This window comes from Lepeophtheirus salmonis, chromosome 5, assembly GCF_016086655.4.
Source record: "Lepeophtheirus salmonis chromosome 5, UVic_Lsal_1.4, whole genome shotgun sequence".
In the NCBI taxonomy this organism is placed as follows: domain Eukaryota; kingdom Metazoa; phylum Arthropoda; class Copepoda; order Siphonostomatoida; family Caligidae; genus Lepeophtheirus; species Lepeophtheirus salmonis.
The window spans coordinates 42,900,591-42,924,472 of NC_052135.2; the positions used below are offsets into that span (position 1 = coordinate 42,900,591).

The following is a 23,882-nucleotide window of genomic DNA, read 5'->3' on the forward strand; positions in this document are numbered from 1 at the left end:
AATATCTGATGGTAATTTGATGCAAAATTGTTATGTAATATCACTGAATTATAGATTAACAGCCAATACATCCTCGATGGAGATAACTAATTATTAAATTAATTATGAACAGTTAGTTTAATGTAATAACTAAAGTCATTTCAAAAGATTTTTTTATCTAAGTTGTAATAAAAAATGAGGATTGAAGTAGAGGTTATCCCATAGGCTAACTTGGTTAAACTTTTTAACAGGGGCGCCAGATTGTATTTGAGGTAGCAAAATTATATAAGGCCGTTGTCATCAGAGGTGTCGGCAAGATAACAATTTTTATTATAGACTAATTTTGAACTATTGACCTTTTTTAGAGCTGACAATAATTTTATATAATTATCACGATAAATTTTTTGCAAAAGTGAGGAAGGGGGGATAATAAGCCTAATGGATCTACCACTGCCTTTTAATCAATTTTGAAAAATGTAAATTTTTTAAAGTTTGTAAATTCTACGTTTGTGAGCCTAGCAAAGCTTATTATATATAAAAAATTATAGTTAATCAATTAAGGAGCCCACTAATAAATACGGATATTAATTGAGTGAATTTATCCTATACACAAAGTAGTTCAAGTATACAATATCGTCTGGAAATTATTATTTGGAGGGCAAAACAACTACTCATCTTCCATATCTCTAAACAGATGGAAGCCATATGTGGAAGACGATTTTTTTCTCTCACTGAGTTCCTTCACTCATTATAGTTCTTTTCCTCTTCCATTCAAATATAGAAATTCCAAGTTTCAACATTATCATCTTTTGAAGAAAGACTTTATTTTCTAAGGTTCTAAGATGAAGGGACTTGTGCCTACCCTATGGGTAGTTGCAGCCTTTTCTCTAGTGGAGGCTCAAAGGGACTATAAGCCTCCAACATTTAACATTGCAATGAATCGTAAGGTTACAGTCAATGCAACCTGTGGGGAAGGAGTGTCTCAAAAGGAAGTTTATTGTCGACTTGTTGGATTTGATCACTACAATGAGGGACTGAATAAAAGATATAATATTTTGGATGGACAGGTAGAGTGGATCCTTGTTGAATTCCTTTATAAAACACTTCATTGAACATATATAATTTTTACAAAAAGGTATGTGACTTTTGCTATCCAGGGACTGGGAATACCACTACCGATAAATCACATCCAGCAAGGAATGTGGTGGATGGAGATCCATCCACTTGGTGGCAGTCCCCTCCTATCTCTAGAGGGCTTAAATATAATCGAATTACGTTATCTATCGACATGCAGCAGGTAAGACAAAATAAATTACCACTCGATTAGGCTATAACTAATTTTATTATGCTAGCTCTTCCAAGTCGCGTACGTCTACATTACAATGGCTAATTCCCCACGACCTGGTGTTTGGGCTCTTGAGAGATCTGTCGATCATGGTGTATCATGGAATCCATGGCAATATTTCGCAGGAAATGACGCTGAGTGCCAAAAGTTTTTTGGTATTCACGCGAATGAGAAAATATCGTATGATGAACAAGTAATTTGCTCAACTGAATTTTCCAAAATCATTCCCATCGAAGGAGGAGAAATTCTTGTGTCCTTAACGACTGGTAGACCAAGCGCCCGAGTACTCTCCTCTAGTGATGTACTTAAAAATTGGATTAAAGCCACCAATATTCGTCTCAGGTAATAATTTTTCTTAATAGTTGTTCTTTGAACTCCTAATGTGTGAATGGACATTTAAAGGTTGGTGCAAACTAAAACCATGTTGGGGCATTTGATGTCCGTTGCCCAAGGCGATAAAACTGTCACTCGTCGTTACTATTATTCAATCAAGGAAATTTCAATTGGAGGCCGATGTGTATGTAATGGTCATGCATGGACGTGCCCTCCCTCACTCGATGATCCAGATATGTTGGAGTGTCAGTGCCAACACAATACTGCAGGAATTTATTGTAACAAGTGTGCAGATGGATTTACTCAAAAGAAATGGCAAGAAAATACGGCTAATTCCCCATTCAAATGTGAGCCTTGTAATTGCCATGGACACTCCAATAAATGCTATTATGATGAAGATGTAGACTACAATCGGAAATCTTTGGATATTCATGGAAATTATGAGGGAGGAGGAGTTTGTGAGGAGTGCATGCATGACACTGCTGGTATTAATTGTGAAACTTGTGCTTCTGGGTTCTTTAGGCCACCAAATGTTCAACCTGATGATCTTCAACCTTGTATACGTAAGTAATTCAAATAGTCCAACAAATGGGCTTATAGTATAAAACTAATAATTTTTTAATAGCATGTCAGTGTGGCAATGATCGACGTTATACTGGTAATTGTGGTGCTGAAAGCGGGATTTGTGAGTGTGCAGCCCCTTTTAGAGGAGCTGCAGATTGTTCAGTTTGTGCTGAAGGATACTATGATTATCCAGAGTGTAAACCATGTGACTGTTTTGCTAATGGAACTAGGTAATAACCACTTTATTTACTTTAAGGGGGATAATTAACTCTCCAGATCAATTACACGTCGTAACCATTATTTTATCTCGTAACCTTTCCTCCAAAAAGATACAGAAAAAAGACCCAAAATCAGTTAGTACGATTGGTTAGCTAATTCATCCCAACTATTATTAAAAAACTGTTTATACAACTTAACAAGAACTAATTCGAACTCAACTAATAGTCATTCAGAATAACACTGATAATGAGAAAAATAGCAAACCAATTGACAGCTGACATACACAAAAATTGTATTTTATTTTTATTTTAGTGAGCTATTTTTTTATCGTATCGCTCAACCTTTCCTTTAAAAAAATAATGAAAAAAGGCCCAAATTCAGTTAGTGGTTTGTCCATCCATTAAATTCTCACACATCCTATATAAGGATAATATAAAAGGAACAATTGGTTGAAAAAAAAAAGATGAGTTAATCTCTTTTTTACAGCTCCTTCATGAGGAAAAAGAAAGAAAGACAAGCTAAGCTGCATGCATGCTTAGCCCATGTGTCTAGAATACAGCAAAGTTTGTCTTTTTTTTTGTCAGTATTCATATATGACAACTAGTCACCGGGTGTACTGTATAAGTGCTCCATGATGTATATCGTTAATATATTTTTATCTAAGAAATAAAAATGTAGTCGCGTATTAATGAAATATTACAGACGTGTACATATATCATTGGAAGTATATACAGGCTACACTATTTCTATTTGTTTTTGTTATTGGTCTTTTATATATGTTATAACTCATATGCACCTACAGGATATGTTAAGATTTGAATTAATATAACGCTGGTATATTAAAATTTATTTTATTGTTTTTATAAGTGAACCCTCAAAAGACTTAAGTACTCATCACTCATGTCAATATATTAAATTTTAATACAAACACATATAAATTGATATAATTATAGTTATTGTAATGAGTATTTATGTGTGTGTGTACATGAAAGACACAAAGTAATACTAATGATTTCTTGGGAGTTTCATTATAGAAAAATTTGTCTTTTACCCGACGCAGAATTATCCTGGGCAATGCCAGATAATAACACCAGTTAATATTAATAAGAAACTGTTCACAGGATAACAAGAGCTAATTTGAATTCAACTAATCGATGTTCAAAATAACACTGATAAGGCAAAAAGAGAAAGACAAATAGACAACTAGAAAAATATATTGTAATAGCATACCGTCGTAATTTTATTTATATTTTTTAAAGAAGCATCAGGACCACCTACTCCTCACTCATATTTTTAGGTACATTCAACTTGATGCAAAATTTACAATCTTCTAAACTGGAACATGTATTAATAAATTGCAAGCCCCTCTCCTCCCCATAAGTTCGCTGAAAAAATGAATGAAATATGAATTTCTATGTAAGGATTATATTAAGAATCATAGATTGAACAAAGGAGTACGTTATAAATAACGTACTCCTTGATTGAGCATTGATCAAATCGTAGTAATATGGGTATCTTCTTTGTATATGGTGTCAGGAAAGCTCGTCCTCGGAATATTTGCCTTGGGATTTGAAAACTTGTCTTGAAGAAAGTGTGTCGTGGGGAAAACTTGCCTTCTTATATTTAATTCTAGCGGTACTACCCGGAGTAATTAGGCATCGACTAAAAGGCAAATTTTGATTTAATAATATGGAAGATAACTTCCCGAGAAATCCTCAGTCTTACTCTCCGTTTTTCTCGAGCTCACTCACAATAATTATAATATCAATTCATATGTGTTTGTTATAAAATTTAATATGTTTACAACTGATGAGTACAATCTTCTTGTTTATTTCCTTCTCCCCCTCTTCCCTTGTCACAGCTGATGGTAGTTGATCTTATCTAAAACATTCTTCAAATTGTAAGGGTTACTATGTTGAGTTTCGATTTTTTTTTATCAAATGCCCATTCTATACAGGATTTTCATCACTGTACATACATATGCCTGCAATATTTCATTAATACGACTATATTGTTATTTCTTAGATGAAAATATGTTTATGATATACATAGTCCGAGAGCTTGCCACGGAAGATTTCACCCCATAAGGTACTGAAGCTTTGACCCCCTGAAATTATTATTTTTTTTTTTTTCATAACCAAAATTTATTTCAAAGATTTTGAAATACTGGAAACATATTACATAATGATACAAGAGCGTAATAAAAAACAAATAAAACACACACAAACATTCATTAAAACCTTCAAGACCTAAGAAATATTGTATTTAAAATGTTAATATAGTTTCTTAAAATATTTATCACGCCACCGTCAAGCTTGGAGCTGAAATTAATTATGTCATTTAGAACATAGAATTTTTTTGTCAGCCCCCCTGCTGAGTCTGACCTCCAGAGCCCCATGGAAATAGCCTCTGAATAGTTTTTTTTAACTATTAGGTAACACATCGGTCAATAAGTGCCGGACCTAGATAGGAAAACAACATTTTTTTTTGCCAAAATTAACTTATATTCATCAATATAATCTCCTTTTAGAACGATAAAATCATTCCAACGTTTGTCTAGCTTTTAGATACCACTGGTATAGAACAATTTATCGATACCTTCAAAATACGCTTTAGTTTCGGCAATCAGTTCCTCATCTGTGCCAAATCTCTTTCCACGGAGCATCTTTTTGAGTTCTGCGAAGAGCCAGTAGTTGCTGGGGGCTAGATCTGGAGAATACGGTGGGTGCAGTAGCAATTCGAAACTAAATTCGACCAATTTTGGTGCTGTCTTTATTGACTTGTGACACAGTGTATTGTCCTGGTCAAAAAGCACATTTTTCTTCTTCAAATGAGGTATGTTCTGGGTACAATCCAACAAACTTATATAATAGTCGCTGTTGATTGTTTTTCCATATTCTTAGTAGTCAATGAATAAAATTCCATCTGAATCCCAAAATACAGGGGCAATGACCTACCCCGCCAATGTTTGAGTCTTTGGACGGCTTTCTCCGCCTGCACACCACTTAGCAGACTGCCGTTTTGATTTTAGAGTGAAGTGGTAAATCCATGTTTCATCAATTGTGATGTACCGACGGAAAAACTCCTTCTTATTACACGTAAACATCTCCAAGTAGCTCTTTGAATCTCTGCTCGTTGTTGCTTTTGCTCTGGTGTGAGCAAACACGGCACCCATTTGGAAAACAGCTTTTTCATGCCTAAATGTTTGTGAATGATCGTATAAACACTACCCTTTGATAACTTCAGAGTGTTAACTATCTCTTGCAACTTCACTTTTAAGATTGCCCATAATGATTTTCAGGGTTTTTTCAATGTTTTCCGGAATTGTCGCCGTTCAGCAACATCGTATCCGTACGACCACGTTTGAAATCGGCAACCCCAGTAACTAGTTTGGATGTATTGATACAGACACACTTTGCTTTATTAATATAGGTAAATAATGAGGTTTTAAAAACATATTATTGCGCATATCTAGATCATTTTACTAAATAATTTGATCCGAATATATATCTTGATATGATGCTGCTGTTCTAAGTGGATTATTTAGAGTGTATTAATAGGTGTACTTGTATAAAAATTTATGAAATGTTTTCCTACAGCCATGAAAGAAAATCATGCATTGACCTAAGAGACCATCCTGGAGCATCTTATAGAATCAAAGAATTAAGCTTCTATTTAATCTCTTATTTAAATATAATTTGCCAAATGTTAGTTTCAACATAAAAATCGGTTTATAACTGAGTTTCTAATACTCTTCTGGCCAATGTAACAAACAAAATATTTTTATATTCAAAGGCTCTCACAATCTCATATGAATACATAAGTTATAAGTTATTTTTAAAGTTTTTGTATTTTATTGAAATATGTATCTCCACATATGAATATTACTGAAAGTCTTGTCTTTATATTATGTCAAGGATACTAATAAGAAATATTTCCCATAAATCCCGATGATATTTATAAAAATATATATTAGTTATATTTAATACTATCGAAATTTTACGTAAAAATAGAAATGGGGTTTTTGTAAGAGCGCAAGGAGAAGGTGGGAGCGAGAGATATGGTACACCTGAATTAAGACACTTGTCAATATCAGCTGCCTGTAGTAGGATTTTGAAGGGTGAAAATGAATTACTGCTATAAAGAGGAAAACCTTCTACATTTAAAATAACATTATTGCAGTAAAAATAATCTAATTACATTTAAATTCATACATATTTATTATGTTAAGCATTTTTAAATCAATTTACACCAAAAATAGGAGATAATTCTCCTTTTAGAGGGAGGTGTTAACATACCACGACCCATTACATAATAAATAAAAAAGAAAAGGAGCACGGTTTTTACTTTTCTAATCGCTATACTTAGTTTTTTCTTTACACGTCTTTACTTATATAATGAGTTCGAACAAATTTGTATACAAGTATTACCCTATTAATGCACTCTAAATAATCCCCTCAGATCAGCATGATCATATCAGGATATAGATGTTTAGATCAAATGATGTAGTAAAATGATCTCGAAATACTGAATAATATTTTTTTTAATACCTTATTCTTTAAATTAAATAATAACTTTTTTCAATGCAAAATTTCCCAAGAAAAGTGTTTTTCACAAGGTGAGTAATTCCAGGGTAAACATTTCCAACGCAAATTTTCCTAAAGCGAGCTTTCCTAGATCGCTTCTATATATTAATATAACAAAGTTTGTCCGTCTGTCTGTTGAAGCTATATTTTTGAATGTGCTCTAAAAATCTTAGAAGTACGTGACTACTTGATCCAAGAAATAACAATGTGGCAACAAGCGTGTGTAGCTCAGCACTTGATTTTACACATGAAAAAAAAAGTGCATAAAATAAGTATGATGACTTTAGATGAGATATTGTTTACACCTCAGCAAGCAACAACTCATAAAGATGACATTTATGTACGAATAGCTAGAATACTTTTTGCTTATTCATTTGGCTATATTAGTATACAACTAATTATTATTATAATTATTACAACTCTGAGTATTGCCGTGTACTCTCGTTAGTATATAATAAATTCAAGTAACTTTTGGCTTTGTATCTCTAAAGCCTGAAGTAGGATGAAAAGATAATTAATTCTATACAGCATACTCTCCATAAATCTTCCTCCTCTTTCCAACTAGCAGAGCTTGAAATTTGCAATAAGGGGCCTATTTTTTTTTAAATTACCAAGGTACCAGAGGCGGCGATAAATTTTTTTAACTGGGGAGGGGGAGGGGATCTATATTATTTTATTTTTTTTAAATAATTACAGATTACTTTTTTTTTAGAAAATAAATATGTTTATTTTTACTTTTTTTTTAAATATGTCGTTTCTTTATACCCATTGTATATTAAAAACCTAAAAATCAGAGAGGGAGTGAGGTGGATAATGTCTATTTTCAAATTTTCAGATACTATGTAATAAGACATTCAAAATCTAGAGAACATGTCCCATCCACCCCTCAGACTAAGCTCATGCTAGGTATATATTAAATCTTGAGAGTTAAGAGGCTTGGCCCTCATCAATCCTACTATCTAAACTCCTGCATATACATAAAAATAGTTTGTCTTTTGAATTTTATGGATGACAGTTAAAATAAATTTTATCTTAGATTAATGGAAACAGGATTACCATACTGTGTTGCAGAAGGGGTGCTGAAATGTCCCTGTTTAGAGAACTTTGCTGGTGAATTTTGTGATACCTGTGCAGATGGTTATTATAATTTTCCGGAATGCATACGTAATTTAATAAAAACCTTTATGTCTAACTTCTGAAGAGTTCTGATAAATATTTTCTCTAGCATGTGAATGTAATTCAATGGGTACTTTGGATCAAGTCTGTAACAAAGAGAGAGGACAATGTTCTTGTCAATCAAATTATGGCTCAAGGAAATGTGATCAATGTCATCATGGTTATTATGCGTATCCAGAATGTATGGAATGTAATTGTGATATTCAAGGAACCGTGGAAGATATTTGCGACAAGGAAAATGGAGTATGTATGTGTAAAGAAGGATTTGGAGGTGATAGATGTGGAGAGTGTCTCCCAGGATGGCATGGTTATCCGAATTGTCAAGAGTGCCTTTGCTCCAATCTTGGCTCCAACTCTATGGTTTGTGATGTTAAGAGTGGACAATGTCCCTGTTTAAGTAATTACGGAGGTCAACAGTGTGATCATTGTTCAGCTGGTTCGTTCAACTATCCCAACTGTGATGGTAAAAATGTTTCCCTCATATTTGTAAAAAAAAAGAATAACATTTACCTTTTTAAATTTAGACTGCCAATGTGATAGTCTGGGTACTCGTGGAATATCCTGCGATGGTAACGGAGTATGCTCTTGTTCATCCAATTTTATTGGGAACAAATGTGATAAATGCTCTCCTGAAAGATACAACTATCCACTTTGTGAAGAATGTAACTGTAATCCGGATGGAGTAACTCAAGATTTTTTTGCAATGGGTGGATGTGAATCAGCGCCTGCAGGAACATTATGTAGATGCAAGGAACGAGTTTCTGGAAGGATTTGTGACACATGTGTGCCTTTATACTGGAATTTGCAAATGTGGAATCCGCTTGGATGTGAAGGTAAGACTTCTAAACTAAAAATAGGAACTTATATTGTGATGATACTTATATTCGGATTTTTCAAGACTGTGAGTGTATAACGGACGGAACCATCGGCTCCCTAGGACATTGTGACAATATTGATGGGCAATGTTCCTGCAAGCCTAATGTTGGAGGGACTCGGAAGTGTGACAAATGTCATGATGGTTACTTTGGATTGAATGCAAACGACCCAATGGGCTGCTCATTTTGTGAATGTGATGTTGGTGGAACTTTGGTCAATAGAGGGGAGGATGCTATTTGTGATAAGGGCACGGGTCAGTGTATGTGTAGGACAGGCTTAGTCGGAAGAAGATGTAATGAAGTGCAAGAGACTTACTACGTTCCAACACTTCACCAGTTTCAATATGAAATTGAAGATGGTCATAGAGCTGATAGGAGTCCAGTTAGAATTGGATATAATGAAACCCATTTTCCGAATTATTCATGGAGAGGTTATGGCTCTTTTTCTCCATTGCAAGACGAAGTTCTTTTGGATGTACCAGTCACAAGTAGATCCATTTATAGAATGGTTCTACGTTATATCAATAACAATCCTGAACCCGTCATTGGAGAAGTCACCATGTTCCCTGGCTCTAGTAGCTCACATAGAGAAGAACCAACAGGGGATACACAAAGTCACAAAGTTCTTTTAGAGCCCACTAATGGATTGCCTGCGTTTGTTACTGTGTCAGGAGACAGAAACAATTACGCATCACCGTTCGATTTGGAACCTGGATCATGGACAACGGCTGTCAAAATAAATAATGGTGACCAAAATCAAGAGGAAATTTTAGTGGTAAGAGATTAGATTACTCTTTTAGATTGTCCAAAAATATGAATATAATAATTAGATTTAAATAATTAAAATGGAACGTTATTTTCGCTAGGATTACTTTGTACTTCTTCCAAATGAATATTATGAACCTATAATTTTAAAAGAAGACATTCACAATCCTTGTTTAGCAGGAGTGGAGTCCGAGTATTGCAGATTTTACTCGTATCCATCTCTTGAAGGCTTAAACACGCAAAAAGCATCAGATATTATGCGTCCTGGAGGAGGAAATGACATATATGCATGGTCAGATAATCCCGAGGTTTTGCAGGAGCTGGGAGTAGACAAGTTGGCTACCATGGCCAAATGGCAGCCCAATGTAATAATGAATTTACCTGTCAATAGAGACCAAAAGAACGTTTTTTTGCTCTCATTCTTCACTCCTAAAGGAACAAATGGTACAAGAGTCTTGGTTGATGCTCAGGACATCGAGAAAAATAGTAATACACTTTTTTAGCTTTACTATATTGCTTAAATATAATTTTAATCGCAACTCATTTCATGAATTTAATCCCATTCATAGATTTACCACAACGAGGCATCATCAACATTTATAATTGTACCTACAGTCATCTTTGCCGTCAAGTTGTTATTAATGAAAATGGAACCATTGCTGAATTCAATATTGATTCCGACTACGTACATCTTGATCTCAAGGTAAGAAAATTAACTAATATCTAAGACACATTGACAACATTTTCTAAAATAATTAATTTTGATCAGTTGGAGGATCTTGAAGAGGAGCTAGCTATAGATTCCATGACGGCTATTCCAATCACTGAATGGAGTTTAGACTATGTTACGCCCTCTCCTCAATGTATAAAGAAAAACGGAGTGTGTATCCCGTTTCTTTATACTGATCCCCCAGATGGGACAGAATTGGTCAATTTTGTAGAAAGAGACGATTTTAACCCACCTAGGCATGCCTATGATGTGACAAAGCCGTTATTTTACGTGGATGGCAACGTATCCATACATACATTAAGTGGACAAGTATCACAGCCTGGTCCATATGTTCTTGTAGCTCAGTATAGTCAACCTGACTATCCTAGTAAGAATTTATGTTTTCCTTTGTAACTTTTTTATAAGTCTTTGATTTATGTAGGTACAAATATGAACGCCAATGTTTCTGTTGGATACGAGAATGAAGGTATGTTGAATAAAGCTTAATTATTTATTTTAGTTCATTGACTAATTAATTTATGAATTAAATTTTAATCGAACAGATCCAGAAACTCTTTTAAGAAACGGAAAATTCCATGAGTCCGTTCTACCTATTAAGAATTGTCCCTCAAATACTGGATGCCGAGCTGCTTTAATAAATAAAGACACAGGAGATAATATTTTCAATATTCCAGGTCAATTCAATATCATGTTTAAGGTAAGTGGCTCTTATGTTAATACTTGAGACGGACATTTCTAAAACCAAGACATATTGAATTAGAATCCTGAAGGGAAAAAGATATGGTTAGAAAATGTAATGGCCATTCCTTCTTACAACTACGACGAGGCCTTTTTGAAACCAACCAAAGTGGATAAAAGTATTCAGTTTGCTAAGGAATGTGGTTCGAATAATTTCTACATAGCTCCAGAAGAAGAGGGTTTTTGCAGAAGTGCCATCATTTCTGCATCATCTGAATTTAATGGTGGAGCTCTTGATTGCAATTGCAATAGTCAGGGCAGTTATCATACAGTTTGCAATAAAATTGGAGGACAGTGTCCCTGTAAAGATAACGTGATTGGACGACAATGTACACGATGTAAACCCGGATTTTTTGGATTTCCAGAATGTAAACAGTGTAAATGTCCTCCTACTGCACAATGTAATGAAGAAACAGGTGAATGTATCTGTGCTCCAAGAGTAACGGGGACTCCAGAAAATCCTTGTTCTCAGTGCGAGGAAAACACTTTTGGTTATGATCCAATAACGGGCTGTCAAGACTGTATGTGTCAATATACTGGAACCAATAATGGAAATATGTCATGCAGTTTAGAAACAGGAAATTGTTTGTATGTTATTCGCTATTAAAGTGACAGGAACTATTGTAACATAGTTTTTTAAATATATAGTTGTAAGGAAAATATTGAAGGTCGTACTTGTGACCATTGTACTCCAGGTTATTATGGTTATCCCTACTGTGATCAATGTCCGTGCTATTTACCAGGCACAACCCAGGATATTTGCAATCAGGTATTTTAATATTTATATACCCAACTATTTCCAAATTACAACTAATCTCAACAAATTAGCAAACCTCTACATGTCTATGTAAAACAAACATTGAGGGAAATCTTTGTGATACCTGCAAACCAGGAAGCTTTAATCTTGATGAACTCAATCCTGATGGGTGTACTGAATGCTTTTGCTTTGGTAAAGCAAGCTTTTGCTCGAGCAAGCCAAATATGAAGCGCAAAGTGATTAGCATAATGAATAATTGGCTTCCTTCCTCTGTTATAATTGGAAAGGAAACTATTGAGGAAAGTGAATTAAGCAATGATGATTACCTCACTAATTATGGAAATGAATTGATTGTTGACTCACTGATAGATTATGGCATTGACTTAAAGACGAGTACGCTGTACTTCAAATCTCCGCTTTCCTTTTCAGGAAATCAAATCAAATCCTACTCTGGGAAGTTAAGATATTCTATCACCTATTCTGGCTATGACTTTGATGATGTTCCTAGATCACCTGATGCAATCATACAGGGAAAAGATTTTTATTTAGTACATTACTCCGGTGTTAAAATATCTCCCAATGAGCCAACTAAGATGGAAATACCGATTGAACCGAGATTTTGGGACTTACCAAAAGGAATTCCCTCCGAACGATCCATGCTAATGGCAGCATTGAAGGACGTTCAAGCTATATATATTAAAGGAAGCTATGGCTCTACTATCGATGGACAAATTCGTGTTAAAAATATAACCCTGGATAGTGCAGAAGAAAGCTCTGAAACCATTGAAGAGGGAAATATGGTTACAGGCATTGAGAAATGTGAATGTCCGGAAGGATATTTCGGAGACTCATGTGAAGACTGTGATGTTGGATACTACAGAGTGTCAGAGGGACCATTTGGACCCATTTGTGTTCCATGTAATTGTCATGGACATGCTGATACCTGTCATCCTGTCACTGGTGAATGTGTCAATTTAACTCCAGAAGAATCTCATGAGGCACAGGCATTAGAAGCTCTTCCTCATATCTGCCATTTTCAACCCGATTTATGTAGGGTATCCAACGAGGTAGTAGTGTCCATATAAGATTTCATTCAAAAATTATTTCCTTTCATATCTATGAAACTTTAAAACAATAAGACTTGTCTTCATAATACAAGAGGAAAGAATTGCGAAGAGTGTGATGTGGGATACTTCGGAGATGCAAGAAGAGGAAGTCACCATGACTGTCAACCTTGTCCTTGTCCACTTCAAGACAATAAGTAGGATTTAAAATTAAGAAATATTTAATGTATAAAATATATGAAATAACTTTAAATAATTTTAAACAAATATTTCAGTTTTGCAATATCATGTGATGGTATTCTAAATAATCCTCAAGACTCAAATTACTGTGTTTGCAAACCGAATTATGTTGGTGAAAGATGCCAATTTTGTGGGCCTGGATATTATGGAGAGCCTGAAGTCCAAGGTGATTACTGTAAGCTTTGTCAATGTAATGAAAACATTGATGCAAATGATCCGGATGCATGTGACCGATTTAGTGGTATCTGTCAAAAATGTTTAAATCACTCCTATGGTGACGACTGTTCCATTTGTGAGCCATGGTTCTTTGGTGATGCAGTTGACGTAAAAAATTGCGCAAGTTGTGAATGTAATAAACAAGGAACAGAGCGATGCGATGATAAGAATGGTGAATGTAAGTGTCTTCCCGGTGTTGAAGGAGTTTTATGCGATGAGTGTATGTCGGAGCACTGGGGATTTAAATCTGCCAATCACATGGTAAGGTTCAAAAATAATAACTATCAGGAAAGTATTCATTCATTTTTATCATTATAAACTCCCAGGGATGTCTTGCTTGTGACTGCAGTGATGCCTCTTATGAAAGTCAATGTGAGGAAGAGACAGGGCAATGTAAATGCAAACCAGGTGTTACTGGTCAAAAATGTGATAGATGTCAACATGGTTATTGGAATTTAGGGTCTGAGGGTTGCGAAAATTGTGGCTGTAATACTGAGTTTGCAGTAGGAGGAACCTGTGATCAGGAAACAGGGCAATGTGAATGCTTGGAAGGTGTGATCGGACAAAATTGTGATCATTGCCCAGCTCATTGGGTACTCATTGTAAATGAAACACGAACTGAGATACCTGATTGGAAGAGACCATTCACATATAGAGAAGGATGTTTTCCTTGTTCCTCCTGTATTTCAGATCTTCTCCATCAAACGGAAAGTCTCAACTCTAGCTTAGCACCAACTATGAAAGAGTTCCTAGGAGTTGAATCCAGTTTCTTTGCATATAAGAAATTGAATTATATTCAAGATGAAATGTTGCGTCTACAGCCTGAAATAGAACTTCTTAATCCAGCCGAAGGCTCACGTAGATTAGAACCTCTTGAAAAGACCCTTTCTGATCATGAGTCGATGGCTAAAAGTCTTAATATTGATTACAAGGAGAGCATAATGAATAATCTCAAAGAGGAAGCAAATGAATTGGAAAAATTGGCTTTAAATTCTGGTGAACTGATTGATAATACAAGAATTGACATAGATACAGTTACTATGGATATGCAGAAAATAGCTGAAGGCTTAGGAAGTGGAGTTACTCCTGAACAACTTGAATCAGCTGTTTTAATAGCAATGCAATGGGTGGATTCCATGAAATTACTAAACTTTTCAAACGAAAGACAAATGGCAATAGAGGAACAAATAGTTGCTAGAGATTTAGTGAAGGAGGTCAACAATTTTATTGCACCCTTGAAACAGTTAAAAATGGATGTTAATGCAACAAAGTCATCGATTCAAAATCTATGGTACAAACTGGAAGACCTGAAAAATAATTCTATTAACGCATCTGACAAGGTATTGATTAATATCTATTTAAGATTTAAAAAATAACTTCAGTAAAATATTTAAATTACTTTTTATTATTCAAAAGCTTAAGAAAGCAGAGCAATTGAATTTCCGGAATTCTGATCCTCCAGCTTCAAATAAGAGATTAACAATATTGAAATTAGAGGAAAACGCTAAATCTATGAACGAAATGGGCTCAGACTTAATTAAGGAGTCGGATCTATTTTTGGCAAAGGCAAGAGATAATTTGATCGACACACTCCCCCAAGAGAATACCAAACTACAGGACATGCACATAGAACTTTCTTCAAATTTGGAACAAGCTCGAAACGTAATTGAAGACAATAATATGAATGCCATTAGAAATGCTGAGCAACATGCCTATAACCTACAAAATCAAGCAAACGGACTACAAAATATCATTGATAAGGTAAAAACCCCAGGAAATCGAACACTGGAAGCCACAAATGCCTACGAAAAAATTGTTGAGTCTGTTAAAGTTGCAACAGAGAAGTCGGAAACGGCCTCAACTGATGCCAATGATGCAGCTAGAATGGTAAAATTTCCTAAACGTTATTTTTTTAAGGGTTTTCATTTATCATTCTCTCTTTATGATCCCAGTCTAAAGGAGTTGGGAAAAAAGCTGCGCAATCTAAAGATCGCACTCAGGAATTGTACAACTCTGCGAAAGAATCAGAGTCAGTAATATCAGAGGAATTATCCCCATGGCTTGAACATTCAAAAAAGACAGTGGAGGAGGCAAATGAAAAGACAAAAGCAACTAAACAAATCTTGGAATCTGCATCTAGGTACGTCGAAGAATCGCAAATTCACTTCCAAATAACTTTAGTGTAATTATAACTATGTCCATCATTATATTTAAATAGGGCCCTGGATATTTTACCAAGCCTAACAGATCAATTAGAACGCTCAGCTTCAGATGCAAATGAAGCAGAAACTCATTCAAATGATGCCTTGGCTTCTATTCATGCTCGAGCAGATGAAATTAGTCAGGACATGGCAAATGCCAAAAACCTTCATCGTGACTACTCAGAAATGAAATATAGTCTCGATGCAACGAAGAAAGTCTTAGAGGATTTGGAAAAACGCCGCTCTAGGCGTGATGCAGATAATGACGGTGGTAATGTTGTGTCAAGGATTGAAAAGCTTATTGAGGCTGGAAATAGGATTAGTAGTCTAACTGTAAACGCTTCAGGAATGCTGAAGTCTCTTAAAGATAGGGTGAAAAACGTTCGATTTAATTTGAAAAAGTGAAGAATTATGAAATTTAATTTGCACCTAATTTATAATAAATGAAAATCTTTTCTTCTTTTCTAAGGATTGGACGACCAGGAGTGACCTTTCAACAAAGTTCATATCTTGAACTGAAGACCCCAGAAAACATAAATTCTGAGGCATTGAACACAAAAGTCAGTTTATACTTTAATGTGACAAAGAGAAGTGATGGAGATGAAAGAGCGTTTATTTTCTACATGGGAAATGTAATCGATACTCATACTAAAATGCCTCGAGCAACCACAGATGACTTTATGGCAGTGGAGGTTGTGAATGGAGGAGCGATCAAAACAACTATTGATATGGGTGCCGGGGAAATTGAAATATTATCTGCTAGTACAATTGATTATGGTGAATGGCATCATTTGGAATTAGAGCGTCTGGAGCACACTATAACAATGACTCTAAAGAAGGATAGGAGTGGAGCGATAGATGAAGATATTATTAGGAGTTCACTTCCCCTCGTTGATAAATTTAAAAGACCATTTGGTTCAGTATTTAATCTCCACCCAAAGTATTCTAAAATATTTGTTGGTGGATTTCCTAATCATGCAGGAATACAAGATGCAGTACGTGAAACATTCATGGAGGGGCAAATAGAGAACCTTAAAATAGGAAACCAAGATATTGGACTCTGGAATTATGTAGATGCTCGAAATATACGAGGGGCTCGCCAACGAAATCGATTCAAAATAAAGCCAAGCCAAGGGCTTAAGTTTGAAGGGAATAGTTATGTAGCCATAAGCAAATATGACTTTGTTTCATTAGACTCTGAGTTTGACATTACACTCTCCTTCAAGTTATCATCTTCCAATGGAATTATACTCTTAATGGGAAGTGTATCTGACGGAGATTTTGTTTGTCTTGAAGTTATGAATGGAAATATTGTATATAGCTTTAATTTAGGGGATGGTGTTGACAAGACAATAAGTCCAGAAAAATATGATCTCGAAGTTTGGCATAGTGCAATCCTCGCTAGAAATGGAAATGTAGGAACATTATCAATTAATGGAGAGGCTATTGGAGATATCCAATCCCCAGGAGCCTCAAATCAATTGTCAATTGATGATTTCATTTATTTGGGAGGCTTTCCAGGATATATTCCCTTCTCAGCTGTAATGACTACGAACTTTACTGGATGTATTAAGGACGTATTTATAGGCGTTGATCGTGCTGATTTAGCATCATCTCCAGAGAAGTATAATGTTAAACCAGGATGCACAGAAGAGGTCAGTTCAAATATTGAAATATTTTTTATCTTTATTATTTATTTGCATGCTTTAGAAACTCGAAGTGGCTTCTTTTCTCTCCTCCAATCCTGGCTACATGCAACTAAAAGAGATGACCCTACAGGATCGGATTCATGTTAGCTTCATGTTCAGAACAAATCAAGCGAAAGGACTCCTACTTTACATGCAAGATGTTGATATGTTTTATTACGTTAGTCTTTCCTTCTCAGAGGGAGCTTTGTCTCTTCGTGTATTCCCAAGATTCGAAATTGAAACATCAGACAAGGGCTCCAGGAAGCCGATTTCATATGATGATAACGAATGGCATACTGTTTACATCTCTGTCATGAAAACTGGAATTATCATGCATATCGACGATTATGAGGTCTTTAAGTAAGTAATTTTTATATCTACATAATTAGTGAGGAACAAATATCTGAAACGTTATAATTTATCAAAATGGAGTTTCCTACGATCCCTTACTCTTCAACTAATGCTCTTCAACTCTTATTAGAAACATTAACAGGGCTTTTCAGTTTCAATTTTTGAAATCAGTTTGACGTTTGTTTTTTATTTTACTATATGACGTCATTCAAACGCCCTCACAAGTTAATAAATAAAGAATAATACATGCAAACAAAAATGTTTATAGACTTAAGGCAGATTACCACATCTATGAATATCATGCATGTAAAGGGTACACGTATACTTCTATGCACAACTTATTTCTAAAAAACTTAGCATACTATAATCATAGAGCATATACAATATACATATGTTACATGTATATGCTCTGTGCTATAATCTTCAACAACTCTTTCTATAAAAATGGAAGAGGTTTTTTGATTTAAATAGCATATTGTTTGTAGGAGTAAACATGATATGATAAATTAAATTTTGGAAGCACAAAAATTACTAACGTGATCTTTTCTCTCCCCCTAACAAAAAACATAATAAATCACATAACTTCTTTATTTTGAAAGGTATAGTTGTTGAGTTTTAAAGATTATGATATGCAGCTAAAGACACGTAACCACAATTATCGAGATTTTGTAAATATATGTCTATAAGTTTGGATAATGTATTTTTAAGGACTTTCCATGTTATAATCTTTAAACGTCAAAAATTTTGGAAGCTGTATTGAATCAATATAGCAAAATTTGTAAAGATTAAATTGTAACTAAAAAATTGTAAATGATTAGATATAAATTTATTTATTATACCTATATAAAATATACATTTAAAAAATATTGTAGGTGTGTTACAAAAAATTTAAAATTCTATGTTTTTCCTTTTAAACCTTTTTTATCTAATACATAACGGTAAAAAAGGCGTTTAGATAACAAAGTCATATCTTTAGCTTCAATATTAAAGAAGTTCTGACGAATTTATTATCAAAATCTCAATCCATTTTTTCGTACTGTTTATGTTATAACCTACATCAAAATCTGTGATCTAATAAAATTGGATATTTTATTAAAACGACACAGCTTTCTTAAACATCAAGAAAATTGAATTTACAGGAATTACAGAATAAAACATTGTGCAAAAGTTGATACTTTTAAATACCTGCATTTAAATGGATGTATATGAAATTCGAGTATATAAATATCTTCCTAGGCTCTCTAGACAATAAATGATAATTATCTAAAAAAAAGAGAGAGGTTCAAAATTAAGACAAGTTACTTTCAAATAGCTAAGTAATAAAAATTGAAGTTACTAATGCACGATTGAAATTTAGGTACTTCGAATAAAAGGATTGATTAGAAACTTTACAAAATACTAGATAAATAAATGTGTTGACATCCATAAAACCTTAACCGTGATTTTGAAGGCTATTCTTGAGATGACTTATTTTCTAGCAAATGGTGCGATTAAAAAAAGAAACTAATAGATTTTTTTTTGACTGGGTAAAAGATTAAAAATTCAACTCAATTGACGTGAAATTGATTTGCCCCATTTAAGTAATGAAAATCCAGCATTTCATGGGGATCCCCAAAATAATCATAACCTTCAAAGCACGCATCCTGCAAGTTTTTTCTCTCTGTAAATCGGTATTTTGTAACATACATAGATATTGTTGATTATTGATTACTAGAATTACAGTATTCATTCGGATAGAACTGCATTGAATCCAAATTATTATTAAGTAATTCAAGCTGGCTGACTTTAGTTGGGCTTAAACAATTTCTGTGTTCAGAGATTATTTGTCCTGTTTTGCTGAATACACGTACTTATGGGACAGATCTAGCAATAATGCAATGTCTTTTTTTAATTAATTTATCAAGTCTAGGATAAATAGATTGTACTACAAAAGCACGAACGTCTAAAATTGCATCTGAAATTGCATTATCATATTCTAAAGTCTAACTTTAACTTATTCAAAATTGAACTTCCTCACTGAATATGAATTTGAAGTGATGAAACAAGCTTGTGAGTTTTTAAAACCATCTCCTCGTGTTATTCTATAGATTTTTTTAAATAAAAAAATATATTTAGTAATATATTGAAATTGGGGCCTTCTGTTCGTGGCTCGGGAAATTCGCCCCTTCTACCTCCAAGCTTGTTCCAAAACTGTCTACTTTTAGAATAATACCACCCTCCTGAAATTGCTATGTATTTATTGAAGCATAGCGATTATGGATGGTATTAAATAGAAAAGGAGGGGCGTCGAGGCTGTCCCCCAAAAAAGAGTGTCCAGTAAAATGATTGTGTTAAAAAGGTTGGGAAAAATTGTTGGGGTAATATCGTTGCTTGGTTAAATCGGGATGTATATTTATCATTGTGAGACAAAATTGTTGTAGGTAATATCATAGGGAAGGAAAATTATTGTAAGCAATATCACTGTGAGTAATTTCATTGCAAGACAACATTATCTAATGCATTTTCATTGCAACTATATCATATTCGGGCAAGCAAACTATTTAATGATAAAAAAAAATTCCACAAAAGCCGTAAGGACCAAGGTACCCAGGGCCATTGCGAAAAATATTGTAGTGGGGGGGGGGTGCAATTAAAAAAAAACCTCGACTAGTATGAACTTTGGTAAACAAAAACACATTAATTAGCAATATACACATAAGAGAATAGAAGAATAGGACAAAAATGCACGAATATTGCAAATTAGTAATAACCAATGAGATTAGGACATGGTTTGAAGATTTGACCCCGGTTTCGCTACTTTAAGTGTGAAAAAAATATTTAGGATAGAAAATAAACATTTATAACTGTTTAATAAGTATTTTCTAGTGTAAGAATGTCTGTAAATTATGATTTTGTAAGTTTCAATCCAATATTTTGTATTGTTTAGGCAAGAAATTTGAATTTGTGAAAAAATTTCCACAAAAATTACCGTTTTTGCGTGACAAAAATTTTGAAATCTCAATTTTATATACCTATAGAATCTACAATCTACATTAAAATAACCTTTATTTAGTTTCAAATGATAGATAATGGTCAGAACTTTAAAATAAAACTGTTTGTTAGTTGTTTCTTCCAAAACTTTTGTGCAATGGGTGTTTAAAAAATATGTCTCGAGTGACCAACGGAATCTAAAATTCACACTTTGAGATTAATTCCTGGCTTTAGGTAGCCATATCTACTGATAGGAAAGGACTTGATTTACATATCATTTTATTGGAAATTTAATAAGCTTTAAATTAAGCTAAAATTCAAACTATTTCTTGTACATGAGCATTAAATAAAAAATATTACACCTACTCCCTAATTTTATTGACATGTGAAAATATACTGTTGGTCATTAAAATGGATGCTACATAAAAACTTTTGGTGTTAGATACTTGAAAATTTAATTGTTTGTAGCTGAAATTGTATGTTTTAGGCTGATGGTTTTATTTTTCTCCTACCAGCTGTAATATTTCCAATTTTTTTATTTCTTTTACGATTTACACATTTAAAATTTTAGGCAAAATTTCTTATTATATGAGGCCTTAACCAAAATACGGAATGAGCCATATTCTCGAAAACTTAATCCATTATCCCCAGCATTTACTTTTTTATGAAAATGATACCCAATTTGAGTCAAACTACTTAATACTTCTGGAATTTTTTTACGAAGCAACAGAAACTAGATTTTTGAGCAAAATATCCATATTAACGAACGTGTGATATATTGCAATCATATGACCAGCAGCTACTGGGTATTGACTCAATCAAGCTCCACTTAGTTGAGCAACTACAGTCTCTCAAAACCACAGGTATTTGACTAATTTATTCATTTGTAGAACATGAAAATGTAGGAAGAGACATTTTTATTTTCGTCAGATTAGACATACTTTTATAAAAATGATTATATCTAAAAAAAAAAAAAAAACCATTGCATATTTGGTATTTCTTACTTCAAATTTGGAGTCTACATAAAATTTGGTTAAGAGTTTAGAAAATATTTATTAATAATAAGAATTTGATTGGATTTTCCCAATTTTGGCAGTGAAACCGGGGTCGAATCTCAAACCATGTCTTAGTCTAATTTGTAACTTGTGTTTTTTTTTACATATCTTAACTTGTAAACAATATTTGATGACTAAACCTAAAGGAACTTTATTTTATGAGTTTTGATAGAGGTGCATGAGTGCTATCGTTAATAAATCTATTTTATCAGTCAAATCCTTATCGCAGGACAAAAGCATTAGGGATTGAAAACAGTTATCAATTATTGTAGTTCTTAGTTGAGTTTTTATAAGCTTCAATCTATTAAATACTCTTTTTTCCTTTGCAATTGTTACTGTCATTGTCAAGACAAGATGATGAAACAGTCTAATCAATGGAAATATAGATTTCCTCACGTGAGAAAAGTTGCCACATCTTTCAAACTTGCATGTTCCTTCTAGAGAAAAGCTACATGGAAACAAAGTTGTAAAATTCTTATTAAAGATAATATTAATCTCCTTTGGAAAGAATTTAAGAAGGATGTTGATATCTTCAACTGATGGAACTACAAGAGGTGGCTTTAGAATTGAGAAAAATGGTTTCAACACATAAAGACTTGTCTTTAAACCGTCGCAGTATTCCACCATAAGGGCATTCAAAAATTCAGTAAATTATTTCCCGTAAAAATGTGTCGTTGATAAATTTAATCTGGTATAATTGTTTCTATTAAATCGTGAAGGTTGTATTTTGCATAGATGTTTCTTGTTAAATTCAGGATCATCAATAACGATTTTCTTAAAAAATATTACACCTACTTCAATTTCCTCATTCATAGTGTTGGTATCATCTCTTACCATTGACTGTTGATTTTATAACATCAGTTGCATCAATGATGTTAAGTTCCTCCATTCGTAAGATTTCAGTCATCTGTTGTATCATCTGCATAATAATTTTCATGAAAATCAGTGAAATAACTAGGTCGACCCTCAGCAAATTACCAAGTAAAGATGTTGTAAGTTTTGTCGTTTTTGTATCGAAACGATTAGAACAAGAAAGTAACCTTAATGCTTCAATTAAAGGCTCCAAACTAATCCATACATCACGAATAGATTCAGAACAAGCAAGCCATCTATTCTTTGACAATTTATAAAGTTTTTACGAATTTTCGATGTCCTTGGTTGCTTTTTCAAACGCTTCCGTCCTAAAAAAAGTAAATTGATTGTTGTTTGATCATGATGTGTATAATCAATAATTAGCATAACAATAATATTTTGAGCAATACTATAGTAAATAAGTAAGTAGGTTATTCAGCAAATACATAAATACGGTGATATAATTAGAAAATATTTAAAAATTGTTTCATAATCATATACGAATCTAATGCTTACCTTTTGGTTCTAACAGCGAAGAATGTGTATAAAGACTCTAATATTGTAAACATTAAAGTAATTAGTTTACTCACATTGCACCCATGTTCAACTACATTGTTTGCTAAGGTGGCTATGACATAAATATATGGCACATTTCGTCTTATCAATTCTTGCAGCTTCTGTTGTTTTCCGTTGTACTGGCCAGACATTGTAGCAGCAAAATTGTATGACCGTGAAATTATCTTGTTTGTATCCAGTTGGTTGTTCGATATTACTCAAATAAAATCTTTGGCTGTATCTTCCCCAGTTTTACTCTTAGCATGTTTAAGAGCCAACAAGCGTTCATAGGGTGTCATATCTTTGACGTATCTTGCAACAACAGTCATTTGATCATAATGAGATAGATAAAGTGTTCTGTCAGCAGATATTCTGAAAATTCATCCACCATTAATCTTGTTCATAATCATCCTTCGTACCTCAGTAACCAAGATGCCTATCATCTACTATAATTGCGTTCTGGGATTGACTTGACATATAGGGGAAAAATTGCCTCGCCTGTTTTTAACAAGTGTTTCATCGTCGTACAAAGTCGAGATATAAGATTTACAATTTTGTAAAAGTTTCCATTAGATTAATTCGCAATGTGAAGATTGTCTAAATCACATTCGTATGTTGCCAAG

At 33.7% G+C, this 23,882-nt stretch overlaps 1 protein-coding gene across 1 annotated transcript in view; it reads left to right on the forward strand.

Moving 5' to 3' along the window:
* The first annotated feature begins 342 nt into the window (after positions 1-342).
* The window catches only part of LanA (laminin subunit alpha), a 28,109-nt gene continuing 4,569 nt past the window's right edge, over positions 343-23,882 (forward strand). Inside the window, exons 1-25 of the mRNA XM_040712710.2 lie at positions 343-1,046; positions 1,115-1,276; positions 1,332-1,666; positions 1,727-2,220; positions 2,283-2,451; positions 8,063-8,190; positions 8,252-8,665; positions 8,727-9,035; positions 9,101-9,852; positions 9,944-10,328; positions 10,412-10,545; positions 10,612-10,939; positions 10,994-11,038; positions 11,115-11,269; positions 11,333-11,898; positions 11,959-12,079; positions 12,139-13,134; positions 13,207-13,328; positions 13,407-13,848; positions 13,914-14,927; positions 15,004-15,474; positions 15,540-15,727; positions 15,806-16,189; positions 16,258-17,443; positions 17,499-17,836. Coding sequence (XP_040568644.1) covers positions 822-1,046; positions 1,115-1,276; positions 1,332-1,666; positions 1,727-2,220; positions 2,283-2,451; positions 8,063-8,190; positions 8,252-8,665; positions 8,727-9,035; positions 9,101-9,852; positions 9,944-10,328; positions 10,412-10,545; positions 10,612-10,939; positions 10,994-11,038; positions 11,115-11,269; positions 11,333-11,898; positions 11,959-12,079; positions 12,139-13,134; positions 13,207-13,328; positions 13,407-13,848; positions 13,914-14,927; positions 15,004-15,474; positions 15,540-15,727; positions 15,806-16,189; positions 16,258-17,443; positions 17,499-17,836 — 9,863 coding nt within the window. The 5' untranslated portion in view covers positions 343-821. The remainder of the gene's footprint in view (positions 1,047-1,114; positions 1,277-1,331; positions 1,667-1,726; positions 2,221-2,282; positions 2,452-8,062; positions 8,191-8,251; positions 8,666-8,726; positions 9,036-9,100; positions 9,853-9,943; positions 10,329-10,411; positions 10,546-10,611; positions 10,940-10,993; positions 11,039-11,114; positions 11,270-11,332; positions 11,899-11,958; positions 12,080-12,138; positions 13,135-13,206; positions 13,329-13,406; positions 13,849-13,913; positions 14,928-15,003; positions 15,475-15,539; positions 15,728-15,805; positions 16,190-16,257; positions 17,444-17,498; positions 17,837-23,882) is intronic.